Genomic DNA, 18,549 nt, shown 5'->3' with positions numbered 1-18,549 from the left:
TGAATTGGCCATGCTAAATTGCCCATAGTGTTCGGTCCATTAGTCAAGGGTCAGTGTAGGGTAATAGGTTAGGGAAATGGGTCTGGGTAGGATACTCTTCAGAGGGTCAGTGTGGACTTGTTGGACCTTATGGCCTGTTTCCACACTGTCGGGAATTTAATCTAATTTAGATTCGATAAGCATAGCAGAAAGATAGCAACATTCTTTTCTTTCTTTAAATATAGAATGCTAGACTCTTATCTGTGCAATAATTACTCTAAATTTACAATGAAATGAATCTTTTAAAATCTTAGACAGTGGATTATTTTCTAGTATGTAAAACTTCATAAAATCTTTATATTAATTTTTAAAATCTTGAGTAGAGTGTATTTAGTGAGTCATCCTATTGTTGAAAATCTTTTTTCAATTTATATCATAGTGGTTTATGTGCCAATAAATATTTATGAAGTTTCCTACCCATTAAAGGAAATTCTTCCATGTGAACAAATTATATTGTGACATTAGATATGTACGACTGCTTGTTCTTGAACTTTGTACTTAATTCATTCCTTTTGATTATTTTGTTGAAATAGTAATTCTCGCTGAAGATCTATTATATTTCTGGTTTTAAATTTTATCATAAAATATAACAGATTAAATGGGTATGAAACCAAACCAAATACTTATCATTATAAGAATGCAGTAGCCAAAGAGTTCGGAGTTTGGTCATTTTATCTTTTTTTAAGTAGACACTTAACATTTTAGCAAGTAAAGTCAAGAATATATACAATAATTTGTAATTGTTTTTAGTATGTTTATGAATGTTAAATTTTAATGTGATTTTGATTTTTACATCTTCACAATATTTCCTGTCTCCTATTACCCCAATTCTGAATGCATAATTGTTCTCAAATAATTCATCCCTTTTGTAATTGATATCATTTTCCATGCTGTTTGTCAAGTTTTTTTCGTTGACACACATGTGAAGTGGCAAAGTATGTTTTAAATCATTCAATATACTGTATAAATGGAAGCTTTTGTTCCTGGCTGGGCACTTTTTTTTTAAACATGGTAACAATTGAACAGGAGACTGATCTGGAAAGTGTGTTGTGCCAGTGTATCATAAAGTTAGTTTTTCTTTACATTTTTCAAAGTTATAATTAAATTATTGTTGATTAAATGGTTTAACTGTTGCATAACAATTAATATCACATTTATTAACATTTATTATTAAAACATTTTTAAAATGTCTAGTATAATCAGAGAACTGGTGATTCTCTTGAATGTATTTTTGCACAAGATAATTCCTATCTTGAAGATATAATGTAACAAGTATATGCACCTTACAATAAATTAATAGGGTGTTGACAGCTAAACATTCTGCATCAGTGATGAGTTAAAAGTCAACTTATTCACAGGCTTGAATACATTTTAAATATTTTCAACATAAGAAATGCTGTAACTCTGGTTCCATGAAGTGCCTGGAGTATTATGCCTCCATTAACCTTATTGATTATAATATAACTGCTTTGTTCTTATATTTGTCTACTTAGATTTTTTGAGATTAATTTAAGAAATTGTAGAGTTCACTCTGAGAAGATATTCAAATGATAATTTGGTGGACAGGTTCTTATTGTGTAATAAAGGAAAGAATGTATTTAAGATTATAAGTACAAATGGATATAATGGATATAAAATTATAGAAACTAATCTTCAAAGTGTTGTTGCATGTTTTACTGAATGATGGGATTATTTTTTAGGTGTAATTTTATGTTACCTGTGTTTTTCTGCAAGAAATCTTACCTGCTTTATTTGCTTTTATATTTGCTGGAAAGCTTATTTTCAGTATTAGGACCATTGAAAAGCTACACAGAAAAGAGAAGGAGGCCATTTTGCCCATCACATCTCTGCCATCGGAATAAACGATTTTTTTTATTCAATCACATTTATAGCACTTCAGGGGAAAATTCAGATTCCTTTTAAATGAGTTGAGGATATCGGTCTCAGTCATAAAAGTGGACAGTGAATTCTAAACGCTCTAGCTCTCCATTCTTGCTATTTCTGTTGATTCCTGAATGTTTCAAGCAAGTATGGACAAATTATTTTAAGTTAGATTATATTACCTACAGTGTGGAAACAGGCCCTTTGGCCCAACAAGTCCACACTGACCCTCCGAAGAGCAACCCACCCAGACCCAATCCTCTACATTTACCCCTTCACCTAACACTCCGGGCAGTTTAGCATGGCCAATTCACCTAACCTGCACATTTTTTTTTGGACTGTGGGAGGAAACCCACACAGACACAGGGAGAATGTGCAAATTCCACACAGACAGTTGCCTGAGGCAGGAATTGAACCCAGATCTCTGCCACTGTGAGGCAGCTGTCTGTGCCACCGTGCCGCCCCTTATATTGTTCATATGGCCATAACGTGGAAAGGGGACCAAAATTGTATGGATCGAATAACAAGCCCAAATCTGCCAGTTCTTCATTGTTTTAAGAAAATTAACAGTAATGGAAGACTGAAATCATGTTTCTTTTCAGCTGTTTCACTTTTTAAATGGTAGTGGTGATGTATTTAATTAAATCTTCATACTCTTCAGGAGTACATTTAGACTTTCCTCAGCAGTAATGAAAAATTCAGAGATTTTTCAAAAATTCAAAATAGAGGGAGCTCAGTTCTTGCTAGTGTAGGATCTATAACTGGGGAAGGAATAACATTGGAACCTGTTTGGAATGTGTGGTTAATTCACCTTTGAATTTTATCTGAATTTTATTATAACCCACTAGAACAAGATTTATTTTTTTGCAAAAACTGTTTATAGCAAAGAACTTACTTGTTAAGATTAATATTAGTTATGTACTTCAAAAAGAGGGAAAGAGCAAGAGAGTGCAGCAAATTGAATTGTTCTTTCAAAACACCCAGTGCAGAGATGTGCCAAATAGCTTCTTTATGTTATGGACCCAGAGACAGATAGCTGAATCAAGGCAGTCTTTCTACCTCTGGATTTGCACCACAGTAAAAATTAAACTGTAGAAGACCCCCAGATAGTCACTCCAATTGTTTCTAACCAGACATTTGAATAACCATGGGATAATTAATTTTGAAACACTGATATTGTATCTTAAATAAAAAGACTTAATTTATTAAATGCAAACTAACATTAACTGGGAGAAAATTAAACAGCACAGAAAGCTGAGTAATGTCTGTGCTTTAAACTCCAAATATCTGTTTTCAGCTCCAGTCACACACAAGACAGGTAAACAAACAAACAGTTAAGGAATAAATAAAAGAAGATAACAAAACTGGTCAAATTATTTGAATGTCCTACAAAATGCATTGTTTAGAGTCACCTTCTCTGTTCACCCTAGCAAAAAACAGCAATATTTCTAATGTGTCTTTCCTCTTTTTGGGCTTCTGGAAGCTAGTGTATCAGATTAGGCAGGAAGCTTTCAAATCTTCATGCTTTGGCAGTAGTCCAGAACCATCTCTCGGAAAAATAGTTTTAAAAAACTTTAATTTTGGTTCTGCGCTAATAAGTCAATCAACTCTCCCCAAGACCTCCCTCACTGTTCAAAAATTGCCTTGTGTTTGAAGATAGCATCTCCTCCAGACCTTTGTGAACCAACTCCAAGGTACTGATTTCTTTAATAGCCAAATTCTATCTGTTTAAACACAATGCTTTTCCCCAGGGATTGCTGTGTCTGTTAGAACCTTTTAATCAAGGCTCAGCCTGCAAGTAGCCCGCAGGCAGCCTCAACAAACAAAACTTGCCTGGTCAGTTAGTTGTTTCCTGACCCAAGGAGATCCAGAGTCCAGTGATTTCCAGCTCATAATTTAAAATTAATAAAAGAATGAAATAAAGATAATAAAAGATCAGTGAGGATTCTAAGGAATGTCTGACACTAATTAAAATATTATTTAGCATTTAGTAACGTATTGAAAAAATACTCTTTTGTCTAAACCAAAAATATTTTACAGCAAAGGAGCCGCCTGTTCCAATTTTCTTTCTGTTTATAAGAACCACAAAAGTTCTAAACTGGATGACCATTAAGACATTGAAGAACACTGTTTTCTCAATACTACACAATTATTAATCTCATTGGTTTAGAATAGAAATTGTCACATGATTGGACAAAGCGATTGTGGAAATACTTGTAAAATCAGTGAGGTTTGTAATTTGGAAACTCATAGAATATTATGAGAAAGTAATATTGACAAAATGCTGAGAGTCATAAGCCTAGATTTTGAACTTGGCATGTTCAGAATCAAATTGGCTGTTTAGAAATGGTACTTCACTGTTTCTGCAATAGCCAGATTATTCTCATCACCTGATAATCTTGAGTATTGCTGAAAGAAAAACACATCGTGTCAAAGCTCTTGGCCTTGCACTAAATGGACAAATCACAAAAATACCAATAAAGAAAAAAAAACATTTATACTGTGTGAGAAGAGAATACTGATTGGTTGGCAAGTAAATGCCAATTGGCAGAGATATTGCCATGGAGAAGGGAACAGTTAATAATGGCAGTGATTGAGTACATTCAGATTATTCTGTTATATGTAGAAATCATAGTACCAAATAAAGCATACAAATTTGATTTAGCTTAGTGTTTCAGATGACTTCAAGGTCTCATGCATAAGAAATGTAACATGTAGGTGTAGGTCTCAATCCAGGGTAAAATGTTTCACTTTTGAGAGAAATAGTCTGTGATTTATCATGCTTTCTGAATGACATTGATTTAATCTTTTTTTCACTAACTGTTAGATAACAGTCTGTCACAGCAATGATGGCTTCTTTGTATCAAATGTGCCATTGACCTGATTTTTTGCTTTTGTACGCTGAAGCTGTAATTGTGACTGTGGTGCAAAGGTCAGCTTTCATGTGCCTTTTGTTAGCTTTACATTGTATCAGCTCATTTAAAGCAGGCATTCTTCTGTGCAAATATTAAGTAACCATCTTTAACATTTCATTGCAGAAACCTGGCTGTAATTAATCTCCAAGTTAGTGCATTTGCTAATTCACCTATGTTGACTCTTTTTAGGAGTTGGAGCTGTGTCGAAGACTGTATAAACTGCATTTTCAACTACTGCTGTTATATCAAGCCTACTGTAAACTTATCAGTCAAGTAGACACCATCAAGCAAAAGGTTGAGGTAACTTGAAATGTTGTTTCTAGCACAAATTGTATTCTATTTTCTGTTGGGTGTCAAGCCCTTTTCTCTGTAATGTCATTACTTGGTGACTTATCCACCTTGGATTTTGATAAAAATAATAACCCCTAAATTACAGTTCGAGTTGGGAGTTTTGTCTCACTTACTTTTAAATAACTTTTGCACTGAACCCTGTTTCATTATGTGTGGTGATATCATTGGATCAGGTGATGGGGCCACATTTGTCGTGTAGTGTCTGGATCTAGGGGTGAGCTGTAATCAGAGGTCAGTGGCGAATCGAAGTTTCGGTTTGAATTAGAACAGGTTTTTAATCTTCTAACTTTTCCTGGGTTACTATTAGGCCAAGGTGAATGGAAACTCTTGAAATTTTCAAATTCTTGGAAAATTCCCTTGGTTTTAGCTGCTTTGGGAATTACACGTGATCCAGTCTGTAAAATACTATCTGGCCCAGTATTTCATTGAAAACCAATTTGTTTACAACAGCTATCTCTAATTGTTCCATAGCCACCTCTCAAGAAACCTTTGTTTAGACTTCTATTAGAATTTAAAATAATTGATTACATCTTAATGTGGAAAAGAGCATAAATTTCATTCTCTGCAGTTCAATTCATTCTTTTATCCCTGAGTCTTCCTACCTCCTCTGGAATTATTGTTTTATTCAGACATTTTTAAAAATAACTTACAATTGTCTTTTAAATCATCTGGTATCCTTTTCTTCATTTCTTTCAAATCTCTGATCTCTCATTTCAACCCTCAGCTATACTTACCCATCTCAGACCTTGTCAAATGGATCTATGCTGACAAAATTGGTGGCATTAATTTCCTTTTTTATATTTATCTGCTTCTTGATTATCTTTAGTAAGCCCGAGATTGATCTCCTCTCCTAATTACATTTCAGGTAGTTTAATTTCTCTGTTTATCTGTGGATTTCTGTTTTTTGATGCATCCTAGTTTCACTGTGCTCGCTCCTGTTTATATGTTTGTCACTGCTGCACCATTTACTCATGTTTTTGCTCAGTTTCATTGACTGGATCTCTTCTCTATCTCTCAACATTTTGTCTTTTTGATTTCCGTATCCTCAAAGATGTGTCCTTTCTTTCAGTTTTTCACACCGTACTGGTATTATGGTTGCTATTTCTCAGTTTTTATACTTCTACACCAGTTATTTTTCTACTTAATTGCCCAGAACTAAATGAAGCAGTGCTTCTCTGTTTGAAATAGTAACAGGACCGGGTGTTAGCTTGTAGGGCTGTGTGGGTTTAAGATTGAAATCATGACAATTGACAGCATATTGGGTAGACAGCTTCAACCCACTGACATAATGGTGAGGTCCTAGGGAATGTTGCTGAACAAAGGGACCTTGGAGTGCAGGTTCATAGCTTATTGAAAGTAGAGTCGTAGATAAGATAGGATAGTGAAGAAGGCGTTTGGTATGCTTTGCTTTTATTGGTCATAGTATTGAGTACAGAAATTGGGATGTCATGTTGCAGCTGTACAGGACATTGGATAGGCCACTTTTGGAATATTGTGTGCAATTCTAGTCTCCTTCCTATCAGAAGGATGTGAAACTTGAAAGGGTTCGGAAAAGATTTAGAAGGATGTTGCCGGTGTTGGGGGATTTGAGCTACAGGGAGAGGCTGAACAAGCTGGGGCTGTTTTCCCTGGAGCGTCGGAGGCTGAGGGGTGACCTAAAAGAGGTTTATAAAATCATGAAGGGCATGGATAGGGTAAATAGACAAAGTCTTTTCCCTGGTGAGTCCAGAACTAGAGTGCATAGGTTTAGGGTGAGAGGGGAAAGATACAAAAGGGGCCTAAGGGGGCAACGTTTTCACACAGATGGTGTTGCATGTATGGAATGAGCTTTCATTCCAACTTTTAAAAGGCATCTGGATAGCTATATGTATTTGAAGAGTTTGGGGGGATATGGGCTAAGTGCTGGCAAATGGGACTAGATTAGGTGGGGGTATCTGGTCGGCGTGGACGAGTTGGACCGAAGTGTCTGTTTTCATGCTGTACATCTCTATGACGCTGTTACTGTATGACTTCTGCATTTACCTGCAGCATGTTACTGCAACTAAGCATACACCTTGAGAGAGGTAGGTCATCCATTGGATCTTGAATGTCAAGACTTGCTAATGGAAATAAGGTTAAAACAGAAACAATTGAGGGAGTGAACACAACAGATTATTGGAAAAAAATTACTAAAATCTCTTGGGTGATTTCTTGTTTGACGCTATCTATGTTGAGAGATTATTTTCATCACTTTTGAAAACTTGTCTGCTTGGTCTCCACTTTGGAACTGTGACCATCATGAATATGGATGAGGACCAAGATGACCAGTGGATCGACAGCACCAGCAGGAGCAGTAACTGCCCGTTCCTTACAGGCCTACTGCTCTATGGAGAGAGATTAGTCAAGCAGAGAAGTATAGCTCATAGGAAGCCATATCTGCCTGATAGAGTATACAACTAGAGGGGAAAACATCCATCAGAAAGCATATGTAGCCTTTGACCTGTTCTTATAGACATGATGTTTTTATAACTAGTCCAGTTCATTTTGTGGTTAGTGGTCACCTCCAAAATGTGAATGGTGTGCAACTTGGATGTAGTGCTGCTGTTGACTGACACAAGATATAGAAGCAGGAGTAACTTGCATAGTCTACAAGCCCACTCCACCATTCAATAATATCTTTGATCACAACTCAATTTTCCTGCCGCCTCCTTGTAAACATTCTGTATATTTCTGCCTTAAGTATATTCAGCAATAGAGCATCAACAACTCTGAGCACATAATTCAAAAGATTCACAACCCTTCAATGAAGAATTATTTTCCTCATCTTAATCCTAAATGATCAGCCCTTATCTTGAAATTGTGCCCAGATGTTTTAGATTGCCCAGCCACGGGAAATAATCTCTCTATCTTCCCTATAATGTCTCTTCAGAACCTCTTCCTTTTAAATTAGGTTATGTTTCATTCTTCTATATTTATTAAACTTATCGGATCAATTTACTCAGCTTCTGAACTCAGGAACCAATCTTGTTAACCCACTGTACTATCTTTGTAAATTAAAATATAGCAGGATTTCTTTTGTTTGAAATTTCTAATTACCCAACACTTAAATAGTGGAAAGATTTTCTGCTGCTTGTCAACCTGTAGTTTGATGTTATCCGAATTTACTTGTAGACTGTCGTTTGCTACCATCAGCATCATTATTGAAATAGTTGTGAATAGAGATAAATACTGCAGAATTATCAGCAAATCCTCATACCTGGTCTTATGATTAAATCACAGTGGGGCTGCTGAAGATCTTTAGTCTGAGACTCACTTATTTAGCTTTGTAAGAACTCAATTGTGCCATAGTTAGTTAGTGTTACCTCGATAACCAAGCAGCTTTACTCACCTGGCCATTGATATTTTGTTTTTGTATGCATGTCTCCATCAAGGTTCTGTTAAAAGTTTATTATGTCGAAGGTTCTAGTTGGCCAAATACTAAGGGTCAGTGAGCAGGTTCTGATGAGTTGCATCATTGTGTGGTAACAGTAATGATCTTTTATCACCTGAGAATTGGCAGGAGATTGACTGGGTGAGATTAATTTTTTCTTTTGTTTCTATGGAACATATAGATAATCTTCCACATTACACCTATTACACTCAAATCTAGCTGACCCAAGAACATCTTGGCTAGGGAGAACCGTCAGTAAGGCAGGTCTTCAACACAACATGTGGAATGTTGTCAAGTTCCATAACCTTTGATGTTTCCAGTTCATTCATTTATTCCTTTCATTGATGAACTAAATTAACTGAACCCATCTATGATGGTGGCATCCTTGAGAAGAGGCAGAGTGTGATTTTCACTCAATTTTTTTTTTGTCTCATGATTTTTGTGGACACTTCAACCTTGTCATTTGCAAGAATCCTGAGCTCCACTCTGGTTGAGGATATGGTTGGTTGTTTGTCAGGCCAGCTTTCCCATCAGTTGTCTGAATGATAACCAACATTCTTGACCGACTGTGGTATCACTCCAGACATTTTTACTGATCCATTGAAGTAGTTAAGCTCTGCCTTTGGTCAGTGTTTAATGCATGTAAACCTGTGATATTTCTTACCAGGTAGCCTGAAAGCACTTCTGGTACAACCTTCTACATGTAAAGTGAGGCAAAATTTATTTCCTGTCTTGATGATCAGAGTGTATGGCATGTGTTAGGCAGTAAAGGTGCAGATTCTAATTGTAAAAAACTACATTGTTAATATACCCAACACCCTTTAAGAGAATCAGTTTTGGGTTGCTAGATCAGTTCTTGTTTTATGTCACTGAGTTGTTGTGGTGACACATTGAACAATGTAGGATATCCTCGTGGAGTTGTGTTTTTGACTTGACAAGAACCAGTTAGTCCTTCTACCAATGCTATGATGAACAGATACATCTGTGGCACGTTGATTAGTGACAACAAACTCAACAAGTTTCCTCCTGTTGATTTTACATGGTACAGTTCCAGTCTGACATTTGTGATCTTCAGCTAATGTTTGTAAGTGATCAGGACTATTTCAGCACGTCCAGTCATGGTCTTTGCCAATCTTCATTCTGTACCTTTGAATTTTGAAGTGATAATTAACACAGAATAAAAGTCCAACAGTTGGGTGGAATTGCATGTGAGGTTTCATTGCCCTAGATGATGTACTTGAGGTAATATTGACTATCACTGGATTTGAACTTCTGGTCATTCTGTCTGCAAGTATGATGGGACGTACTTATGAAATGTGATGAGGAAATGTGGAAATTTGGGTGATTCAAGAGCTAAGTCAAGAGTAGCTTTATTTATCATTTCTACCATATACAACTGTTAAAGCTACAGTGTAAATGGAACAGCGTTCCTCCAGGACCAAGGTGCTACATGGACAGCACAAACTACATGATCATACACAAAGCGGCATAAAGTACATAAGTGTAAAACACGCAAGGCAGCACAGTAGTGTAAAACACACAAGGCAGCACAGTAGTGTAAAACACACAAGGCAGCACAGTAGTGTAAAACACACAAGGCAGCACAGTAGTTCCTGACATGTCAAGACAATAGACACAGTGATGTACAAATTACAGTGTAATAAAAGAATGATAATAAATAAAACATGCTTCTAGGAACAATTTGAAGTTGTGCAAAGAGTTCCTGATCATAGTGTTAAGGATCCTGATGGCACAGGGGAAGAAATTGTTGCACAATCTGGCTGTGAGAGACCAAGTGCTCTGCTATTTTCTGCCAGATGGCAGGAGGGAGAAGAGTTTGAATGAGCGGTGTTTGGGGTTTTCCACAATACTGTTAGTCTTTCAGAAGCAGTGTGTGGTGTAAATGTCTTAATGGAGGGAAGCGAGACCACGATGATATTAGTCAGGGACTCAATAGTTAGAGGCTCAGATAGAAGGTTTATGAACGAGACTCGCTGTTGGTGTGTTGCCTCCCAGGTGCCAGGGTCCGTGATGTCTTGAATCGTATCTTTGGGGTCCTGAAGGGAGAGGGTGTCCAGCCTCAAGTCGTTGTCCATGTAGGTACCAACGACATTGGTAGAAAGAGGGATAGGGATGTAAGGCAGGATTTTAGGGAGTTAGGGTAGAAGCTGAGAGCTAGAACAAACAGAGTTGTTATCTCTGGATTGTTACCCGTGCCATGTAATAGCGAGGCAAGGAATAGGGAGAGATATCAGCTAAACACGTGACTGCAAGGATGGTGCAGGAGGGAGGGTTTCAGGTTTTTGGATAATTGGAGCTCATTCTGGGGAAGGTGGGACTTGTACAAACAGGACAGTCTTCACTTGAACCAGAGAGGTACTAAAATCCTGGATGGGAAATTTGCTGGTGCTATTTGGGTGGGTTTAAACTAGCTCAGCAGGGGGATGGGAACCAGAGGTATAGCTGCAGTGCACAGGAGGATAAGAGTAGGAAGGACGGGGACAGGATTGCAGGGTCACAGGAATGTGCTGGCAGACAGCGAAGTGGTTTGAAGTGTGTCTACTTCAATGCCAGAAGTATCCGAAATAAGGTAGGTGAGCTTGCAGCCTGGATAGGTACCTGGGACTTCAATGTTGTGGCCATTTCAGAGACATGATAGAGCAGGGTGAAGAATGGATGTTGCAGGTTCCAGGGTTTGGATCTTTCATTAAAAACAGGCAAGATGGTAAAAAAGGGGAGATGTGGGCTTGTTAGTCAAAGACCGTGGTGGCTGAAAGAACTTTTGATGAGGACTCGTCTACTGATGTAGTGTGGGCTGAGGTTAGAAACAGGAGAGCAGAGGTCACAGTTATTGGAATTTTTTTATAGGCCTTTGCAGAGTTCCAGGGAGGTGGAAGAGAGGATTAGCAACATTATTCTGGGTAGGAGTGAAAGGAACAGGGTGGTCATTATCGGGGACTTAACTTCCCCAACATTGATTGGAAATGTTATAGCTCGAGTACGCCGGATGGATCAGTTTTTGTCCAATGTGTACAGGAGGGTTTCCTGACACAGTGTGTGAAAGGGGAGGCCACACGGGATCTGGTGCTTGGTAATGAACCAGGCACGTGTTTGATTTAGTTGGAGGTGAGCATTTTGGAGAGAGTGACCATAATTCAGTTACATTTAGTTTAGCGATGGAAAGGGATAGGTACATGCCACAGGTCAAGAGTTATTGATTGGGGCAATGTGATTAAGCAAGAATTAGGATGCATAGAATGGGGTAGCAAAATGCAGGGGATGCAGACAATGAAAATGTGGAACTGGTTTAAAGAACAGATATTGCGTGTCCTTGATAGGTATGTCCCTGTCAGGCAGGGAGGAAGTGAACCGTGGTTTACTACAGAAATTGCATCTCTTGTTAAGCAGAAGAAAGAGGCTTAAGTGTTGATGAGGCAAGATGGTACAGATGAGGTGATGGAGAGTTACAGATCGGCTAGGAAGGATTTAAAGAGAGAGTTAAGAAGAGCAAAGAGAGGACACGAGCAGCCTTTAGCAAATAGAATAAAGGAGAACTCTAAAGTTTTCTATAGGTATGTGAGGAATAAAAAGATGATTAGGGTAGGAATAGGGCCAGTCAAAGACAGAAGTGGGAAGTTCAGTGTGGACCCTGTAGAGATCGGAGAGGTGCTAAATGAGCATTTCTCATCGGTTTTCACTCAGGGAAAGGAGAATATTATAGAGGAGAAGAATGAGGTACGAGATATTAGACGAGAAAGGATCGAGGTTAGTTACGCACAGGTGTTATCAATTTTGGAAGAAGTGAAAGTAGACAAGTCCCCAGGACCTGATGGGATTTATCAGAGGATTCTCTAGGGAGCTAGGGAGGAGATATCAGTGCCTTTGGCTTTGATATTTGAGTCGTCATTGTCTACAGGTTTAGTACCAGAGGACTGGAGGATTGCAAATGTTGTGCCCTTGTTCAAGAAGGGCAGCAGAGATGACCCAGGTAATTATAGACCAGTGAGCCTTACTTCTGTTATAGGAAAAGTTTTGGAAAGGATTATGAGAGATAAGATTTATAATCATCTAGCAAGCAACAATTTGATTTCAGATAGTCAACATAGTTTTGTCAAGGGCAGGTTGTCTCTCTCAAACCTCAGAGTTTTTTGAGAAGATGACCAAGCATGTAGATGAAGGTTCCACATGGTAAGCTGATGGAGAAAATGCAAAGGCATGGAATTGAGGGTGATTTAGCAGTTTGGATTAGAAACTGGCTTTTTGAAAGAAGGCAATGAGTGGTGGTTGATGGAAAATATTCATTCTGGAGTCCAGTTACTAGTAGTGTGCCACAAGGATCTGTTTTGGGACCACTGCTGTTTGTCATTTTTATAAATGACTTAGATGCAGGCATAGGTGGATAGATTAGTAAATTTGCAGACAACATTAAAGTTGGTGGACAGTTTGGAAGACTGTTACAGGTTGCAGGGGGACTTGAATAAACTGCAGAATTGGGCTGAGAGGTGGCAAATGGAGTTCAATGCAGCTAAATGTGAGGTGATGCACTTTGGGAAGAATAACAGGATGGCATAGTACTTGTTCAATAGAAAGATTCTTGGTAGTGTGGATATGCAGAGGGATCTTGGAGTCCATGTGCATAGATCCTTGAAATTTGCCACCCAGGTGGATAGTGCTGTTGAGAAGGCATATGGTGTGTTAGATTTCATTGGTAGAGGGATTGAGTTCTGGAACCGCAATATCATGCTGCAACTGTACAAAACACTGGTGCAGCCACACTTGAGGGGTGATAGATTTTAGACAGATGTCAGAGGCAAATTCTTTACTCAGAGTGTTGTATGGGCGTGGAATGCTCTACCTGCTAAGGTAGTCAACTCAGCCACATTAGGGAGATTTAAACAATCCTTAGATAAGCACATGGATGATTTTGGGATAGTGTAGGGGGACGAGCTGAGAATAGTTCACAGGTCGGCGCAACATCGAGGGCTGAAGAACCTGTTATGCGCGGTATTGTTCTATGTTCTATGCTCCCTGCAGCTGTCCTCACTATCCATCATAAGGTCTTCATTCATAAAATTTTGTCAGTATGTCTTTGTCAGGCTATCCTGACATGGGCACCAATCCTCAAACATGAGGGAGAAAGACTTTGTGAGGTTGACTGGGTTGAGCCCTTAAACCTACCCTGATAGAATGACATAATCATCACCTTATTTGTTATTGAACTTGCAGAGGTATTATTTACAACTGACTGCTTGCTTAATGAATTCAAGGGACATTGAGTGAAGGGTGTTGTGTGGTACTGGAGCCACATGTAAGCCAGACCACACAAGGATATCAAACCACGTTCCCTGAAAGGTGTGATGTGTCACTTGTGTTTATACAGCAGTTCAGCAGCTTCCATAGTTGCAGGTCACAAATTCAGTTTGGCCAAATGGGATTTAAACTCATGGTTTCTGGCTTGCTAGCCCAGTAACCATAATCACTTGGCTACTTTACCCCATTGTCCTAGGATACTGTCCTTTTTTGACATAGGCAGACCCTGCAGTGCATTAACTATTGTTGAAAGACATCTGTTTGAACATGACATAAAAAGGTATTTATAAACCCAATTTTCTCTTTGCAGCTGATAACTTATCTTTTATACAAAGAGTACTAATTTAGTGCCATTTCCTGATCAATCAGAAAGAAGCTAATTTTTGCCTGCTGACATCAATAGTATGTATCAATTGCTGGTTATGCTCCTGACCTGGCAGTCAACATTCAGATGACAAAGGATAGATTAACAACAGGTCCAATGACAAATGTTCACTAAATTATTACAGTGGTGGAATATCTACATTTCATTTCCAATTTACAAGTTATGCATGCAGTTTCCCTCCATCATTTGATTGCCGCCTGGTAAGAAATTAGAAATGCCATATTTTGGACAGTAAGTTGGTGTTATTTTTCAGTTGTTTACAGAGAAATCTAAGTAACATATGGGAGGCTAGTAGTAATAATTTTAAAACGGTCTCAGGATTAAAATTAAAACCTTAAGTTCTCATTTTTAATTCATTTTCAGGTTATAAATCTGTCAGAGGAACTGGCTCAGTTGGAAGCTAGCCTGAAAGAGGCAGAAGGTTTCAGTAATGAAGTTGAAGTTTCTGAAGCCCTGCAGACATGCACAGAGACTGCTATTCACTCTCTCATTGAAAGTTTAAGAAACAAGGAATTTCCATCTGCACTTTCTCAGGTCAAAGCATTCAGGTAATTCATGTAACTAATCAATGGTCATTTAATGAAACAATGATATCAGCAAAAACGGACCACATTAAGCAATTTGGATTGTTTCTAAACATTTCTGATGACATGTAGGATCATTTTACTGGTACTTTTGAACACATAGCATAATTTATTCTAAAGCATATTATTTCCTTTCTTTAAAAAAAGAACCTTTAAAATGTATTTGCTGTCTAGTTTGCACTGTTTTGTTCCAAGTAACTGCAGCAGTATTTATGATGCATGTTTTGCAGCTAAACTGGAACAGGAAAGATCATGAAGGGTTTTGTAAATCAGGTTGAGAATTAAAGAACTGAGGCATTGTATAATCAGGAGCTAATATCAATCATCAAGCAGAGAGAGGCATCCAGTTCCTGAATGAGCAAAAGAATCCACCAACTAAATAGTGGGAAGACTAAAGTCACTTCCCTGTTTCAAATGCAAATTGTATTACTGATTACTGTCTCCATCCCTTTCCTGAGCAAGGCCCTGAAGTGAACTAGCTAGTAGGAACTTTGGTGTTATATTTGACTCTCAATATAAGCTTTTAACTCGATATCCCCACCTTCATCAAGATCACCAATTTCCACCTCACCTCATCTCATCTGCTTCTAAGATTGTTATCTATACCTTTGACATGTATTGAATGAACTACTCCAATGCATTCGTAGTCAGCCTCCCAAGTGGATTCTCCATAAGCTCGAGGTTATCCACATTAACTTGCATTCACACCCATTACCCTGTGCTCACACTGATCGACATTAGCTCCCAGGTAAATAATGCCGAAATTTAAAAATCTTAAATCTTGTTTTTGCATCCCTGTTGTCTTGACATTGCCTATCTCTATAATCACTTTCACCGTAAAATCTTCAAGGATGTCTACACTGCAATTTTCCTAAACATCACAATGCTCTACTCTTGGGTCCCTATGCCTTCAACAGCAAATGCATTTCCCTCCCTTCTCTTTCCAGACACTCCTTAAAATCTTCACTTTTGACCGAACATTCCATTAATTTCCCTATGAAAACATGTTTGATGATGCTCTTGTCAGGTACCTTGGCACATTTCACTGTCTTGTAAAGACACAAATTTAAAATGTTCGAGTCAGTTTTATTGTCATCATAATTATAATACGGTACATGGAAAAATGTTTGTTCAAAGTGTCCAATCTGGAATTCCTTTCATTTGTACCAGCTTCAAGACTTTACAGACCCGTTAGTTAATGGGAGTGGGTTGTATGCTAGATAAATTACCAAATATTATAATTGGTTAAAAAGTAAAATTAATCAGTTTAATGCATTGTATAGATTTGATATAGTTTATATTTGATTGCATAGACCTCGTCTTTGCAAATTAATTCTTATGCATTATTTTTCCTTTTTTTTCACCCTCCCCCACAGATCTATATGGCCCAATGATATTTTTGGAAACTGTGATGATGATCCAGTACAAACCCTCCTGCATATTTATTTCCGTCATCAGACATTGGGTCAAACCGGCAGTTTTGCCGTAGTGGGATCTAACCAGGACTTATCCAAAGTCTGCTCTAAACTGATGGAGCTGAATCTGCAGATTCGTGAGTCTCTTCGAACAGTGCAGTCATACCAGCTTCTGGCAAAGACATCAGCTTCAGATATTCAAAGTGCTGGATTTTAAGATACACCTGTTGCTCCAATTTCATCCCTTTCAGTGTTGAGAAGAAGGTGCATCATGTATATTAATCACATCCCCCACATTGGCTTCAATTTTTTTGAACATGCTCTAGCTTGTATCTGTTTATAGAAATATAGTCACACACATGAAGAAACCCGATGTTAGACATTTTAAAACAAATTGACTGGGTAATAGCTGTATGAAACTAAACAGCAAATCATTCCATGTGCACAAAGTATATAGGATTGACTGTGTAACCATTTTCTGGCAAAGGGCATGGAATGAAGAAAGAAGTGTTATTCTTCATTTTCTGAAGACAACCCTGCTCCCTTGTAATAATGTATAGTAGTGACACTCAGGCTCTCTGTAGCAGGTGGAATGATGCTAAACTCATCTGGGAAATGGCTTTAGGCTGAATAACCTGCAAGGCTTCAAGGCAAACAAGAATATTTCAGCTTTGTTTTCATGGTGTCTATGGACAAACTCTTACATAAACTATTTAATGCCACTTCCCATGTGGTAAAAATATTATTTGTAAGACTTGATTTAGGACAAACTGACTGCAGGCTTTAGAGTATAAAAATGTTAATAGTTCATAGTGTCTCAACGCATGCCTGAAAAAAAACATTTAAGGAAATTTATTTTGTATTAGAACTAATATGATCCATAGTATGCTGTAGAAAATCTTATATAAGGATAGGATACTTGACAGGTAAATTTAACTGAGTTTTACTCAGTAATGTAAAGTAATTCTACATGTTATTTTTGCTTACTGTTCAGTGTACATCAGATGCTCTTTGATCAGTGATAATTATAAATACCACTGGTATCTAACCAAAAATATGCCTGTAGGTACTCCAAACTGAACAGCAGCAGAAATAAAGTGCTTCATCCTAGCAATTTTAGGACAACTCACCTAACTTATTTTACTCTGTAAATATTTTAGACCTGTATAGTGTAAAATCAGTATTGTTTTTCTTGTAAATTTGTGCATTGCACTGTTGTGAGAATAGGTGTATAAAACTAATGCAAAACAAAACAAAAACTAAGTACTGGTAATGAGTCTTTATCTGCTGTCTCTCTAGTCTGTGAATTTACAGATAATTCTGAAAAGCAGATACTGTTCTGTCTACTCACTCGAACTTTGGGACCATTGTTTCCGCATTATTGGGAAAGAAAGTCAAGGATGAATCTGCAACCTTCAATATACTCAAAAGGACTGAAATGCTGAAAACCTCCAGCTTTCATAATTGTGATTCTATTTGCAGCAGTGGCTTTCTTTGGAGAAAAATTGAATGTAATATCACCCATTGGTGGTGTACCTGCCTCTGTTTGCTGGGAATGACCCTGCTTATAATATGCATCTGTCCTATCCACTGTGATTTTTCTTGGGCTCTATACCATGGAGCATAGAATGTACTGTTTAATTATTAGCATCTGCCTTTTGAGAAAAAGTGAATTATAGACCAGAAATAATTGTAATGAATTGTATGAGTTTAAGGCACTGTGCATGCTATCAGACTGCAAACAGTAGTTCATAATTGAAGGCTCTGTAACCAGTCGTAGCAAATTAACAAAATCACTGTAATCATTCTTCAATGATAAATTATTTTGTTGGCAGTTTGGTATTTTGGCTGTTTAAATATTTAGTGAACATACTGGAGAAAAATGGTAATATTTTAACATGTTTATCCAAGTATGTTGTTTATAATCAAGGAACATTTGCCAAACTTTAGCTAAAGCTTGGCACAGTTATCTTTATCTGATCTCCTTTTATAGATAATGACTTCCCTTCTAAATAGGGACAGCTAGTTCAACAGTTATGTTTGACCTCCACTTCAGATTTATAGTATTTATTTTTTTCATGCCAAACCACCTTTTCCCTTATTCCAATAAAATTGTTTTTGTCCTTTTCCCTAATATGTATTCCCTTTCTTACATGGATTGTAAATTGGAGTTTTAATATCCCCCATTCCTGCACTACATATGACAAGTCAACTGTAACATTGTTAACCTTCAGTTATACAAAAGGATTAAAAAGCCACC

The 18,549-nt window shown here is 37.6% G+C and overlaps 1 protein-coding gene across 13 annotated transcripts in view; it reads left to right on the top strand.

The window, feature by feature from the left end:
• The window catches only part of fryl (furry homolog, like), a 467,472-nt gene extending 449,049 nt beyond the window's left edge, over positions 1-18,423 (top strand). For all 13 annotated transcript variants that reach the window (XM_072569022.1, XM_072569030.1, XM_072569038.1 and 10 more), the window contains 3 exons: positions 5,025-5,135; positions 14,654-14,838; positions 16,251-18,423. In XM_072569022.1, the coding sequence (XP_072425123.1) occupies positions 5,025-5,135; positions 14,654-14,838; positions 16,251-16,506 (552 nt within the window). In that variant the 3' untranslated portion in view covers positions 16,507-18,423. The remainder of the gene's footprint in view (positions 1-5,024; positions 5,136-14,653; positions 14,839-16,250) is intronic.
• Positions 18,424-18,549: the final 126 nt, after the last annotated feature.

This window comes from Chiloscyllium punctatum, chromosome 1 (assembly GCF_047496795.1).
Source record: "Chiloscyllium punctatum isolate Juve2018m chromosome 1, sChiPun1.3, whole genome shotgun sequence".
Classification (NCBI taxonomy): Eukaryota; Metazoa; Chordata; class Chondrichthyes; order Orectolobiformes; family Hemiscylliidae; genus Chiloscyllium; species Chiloscyllium punctatum.
This window is presented reverse-complemented; position numbering and strand designations above follow the sequence as displayed.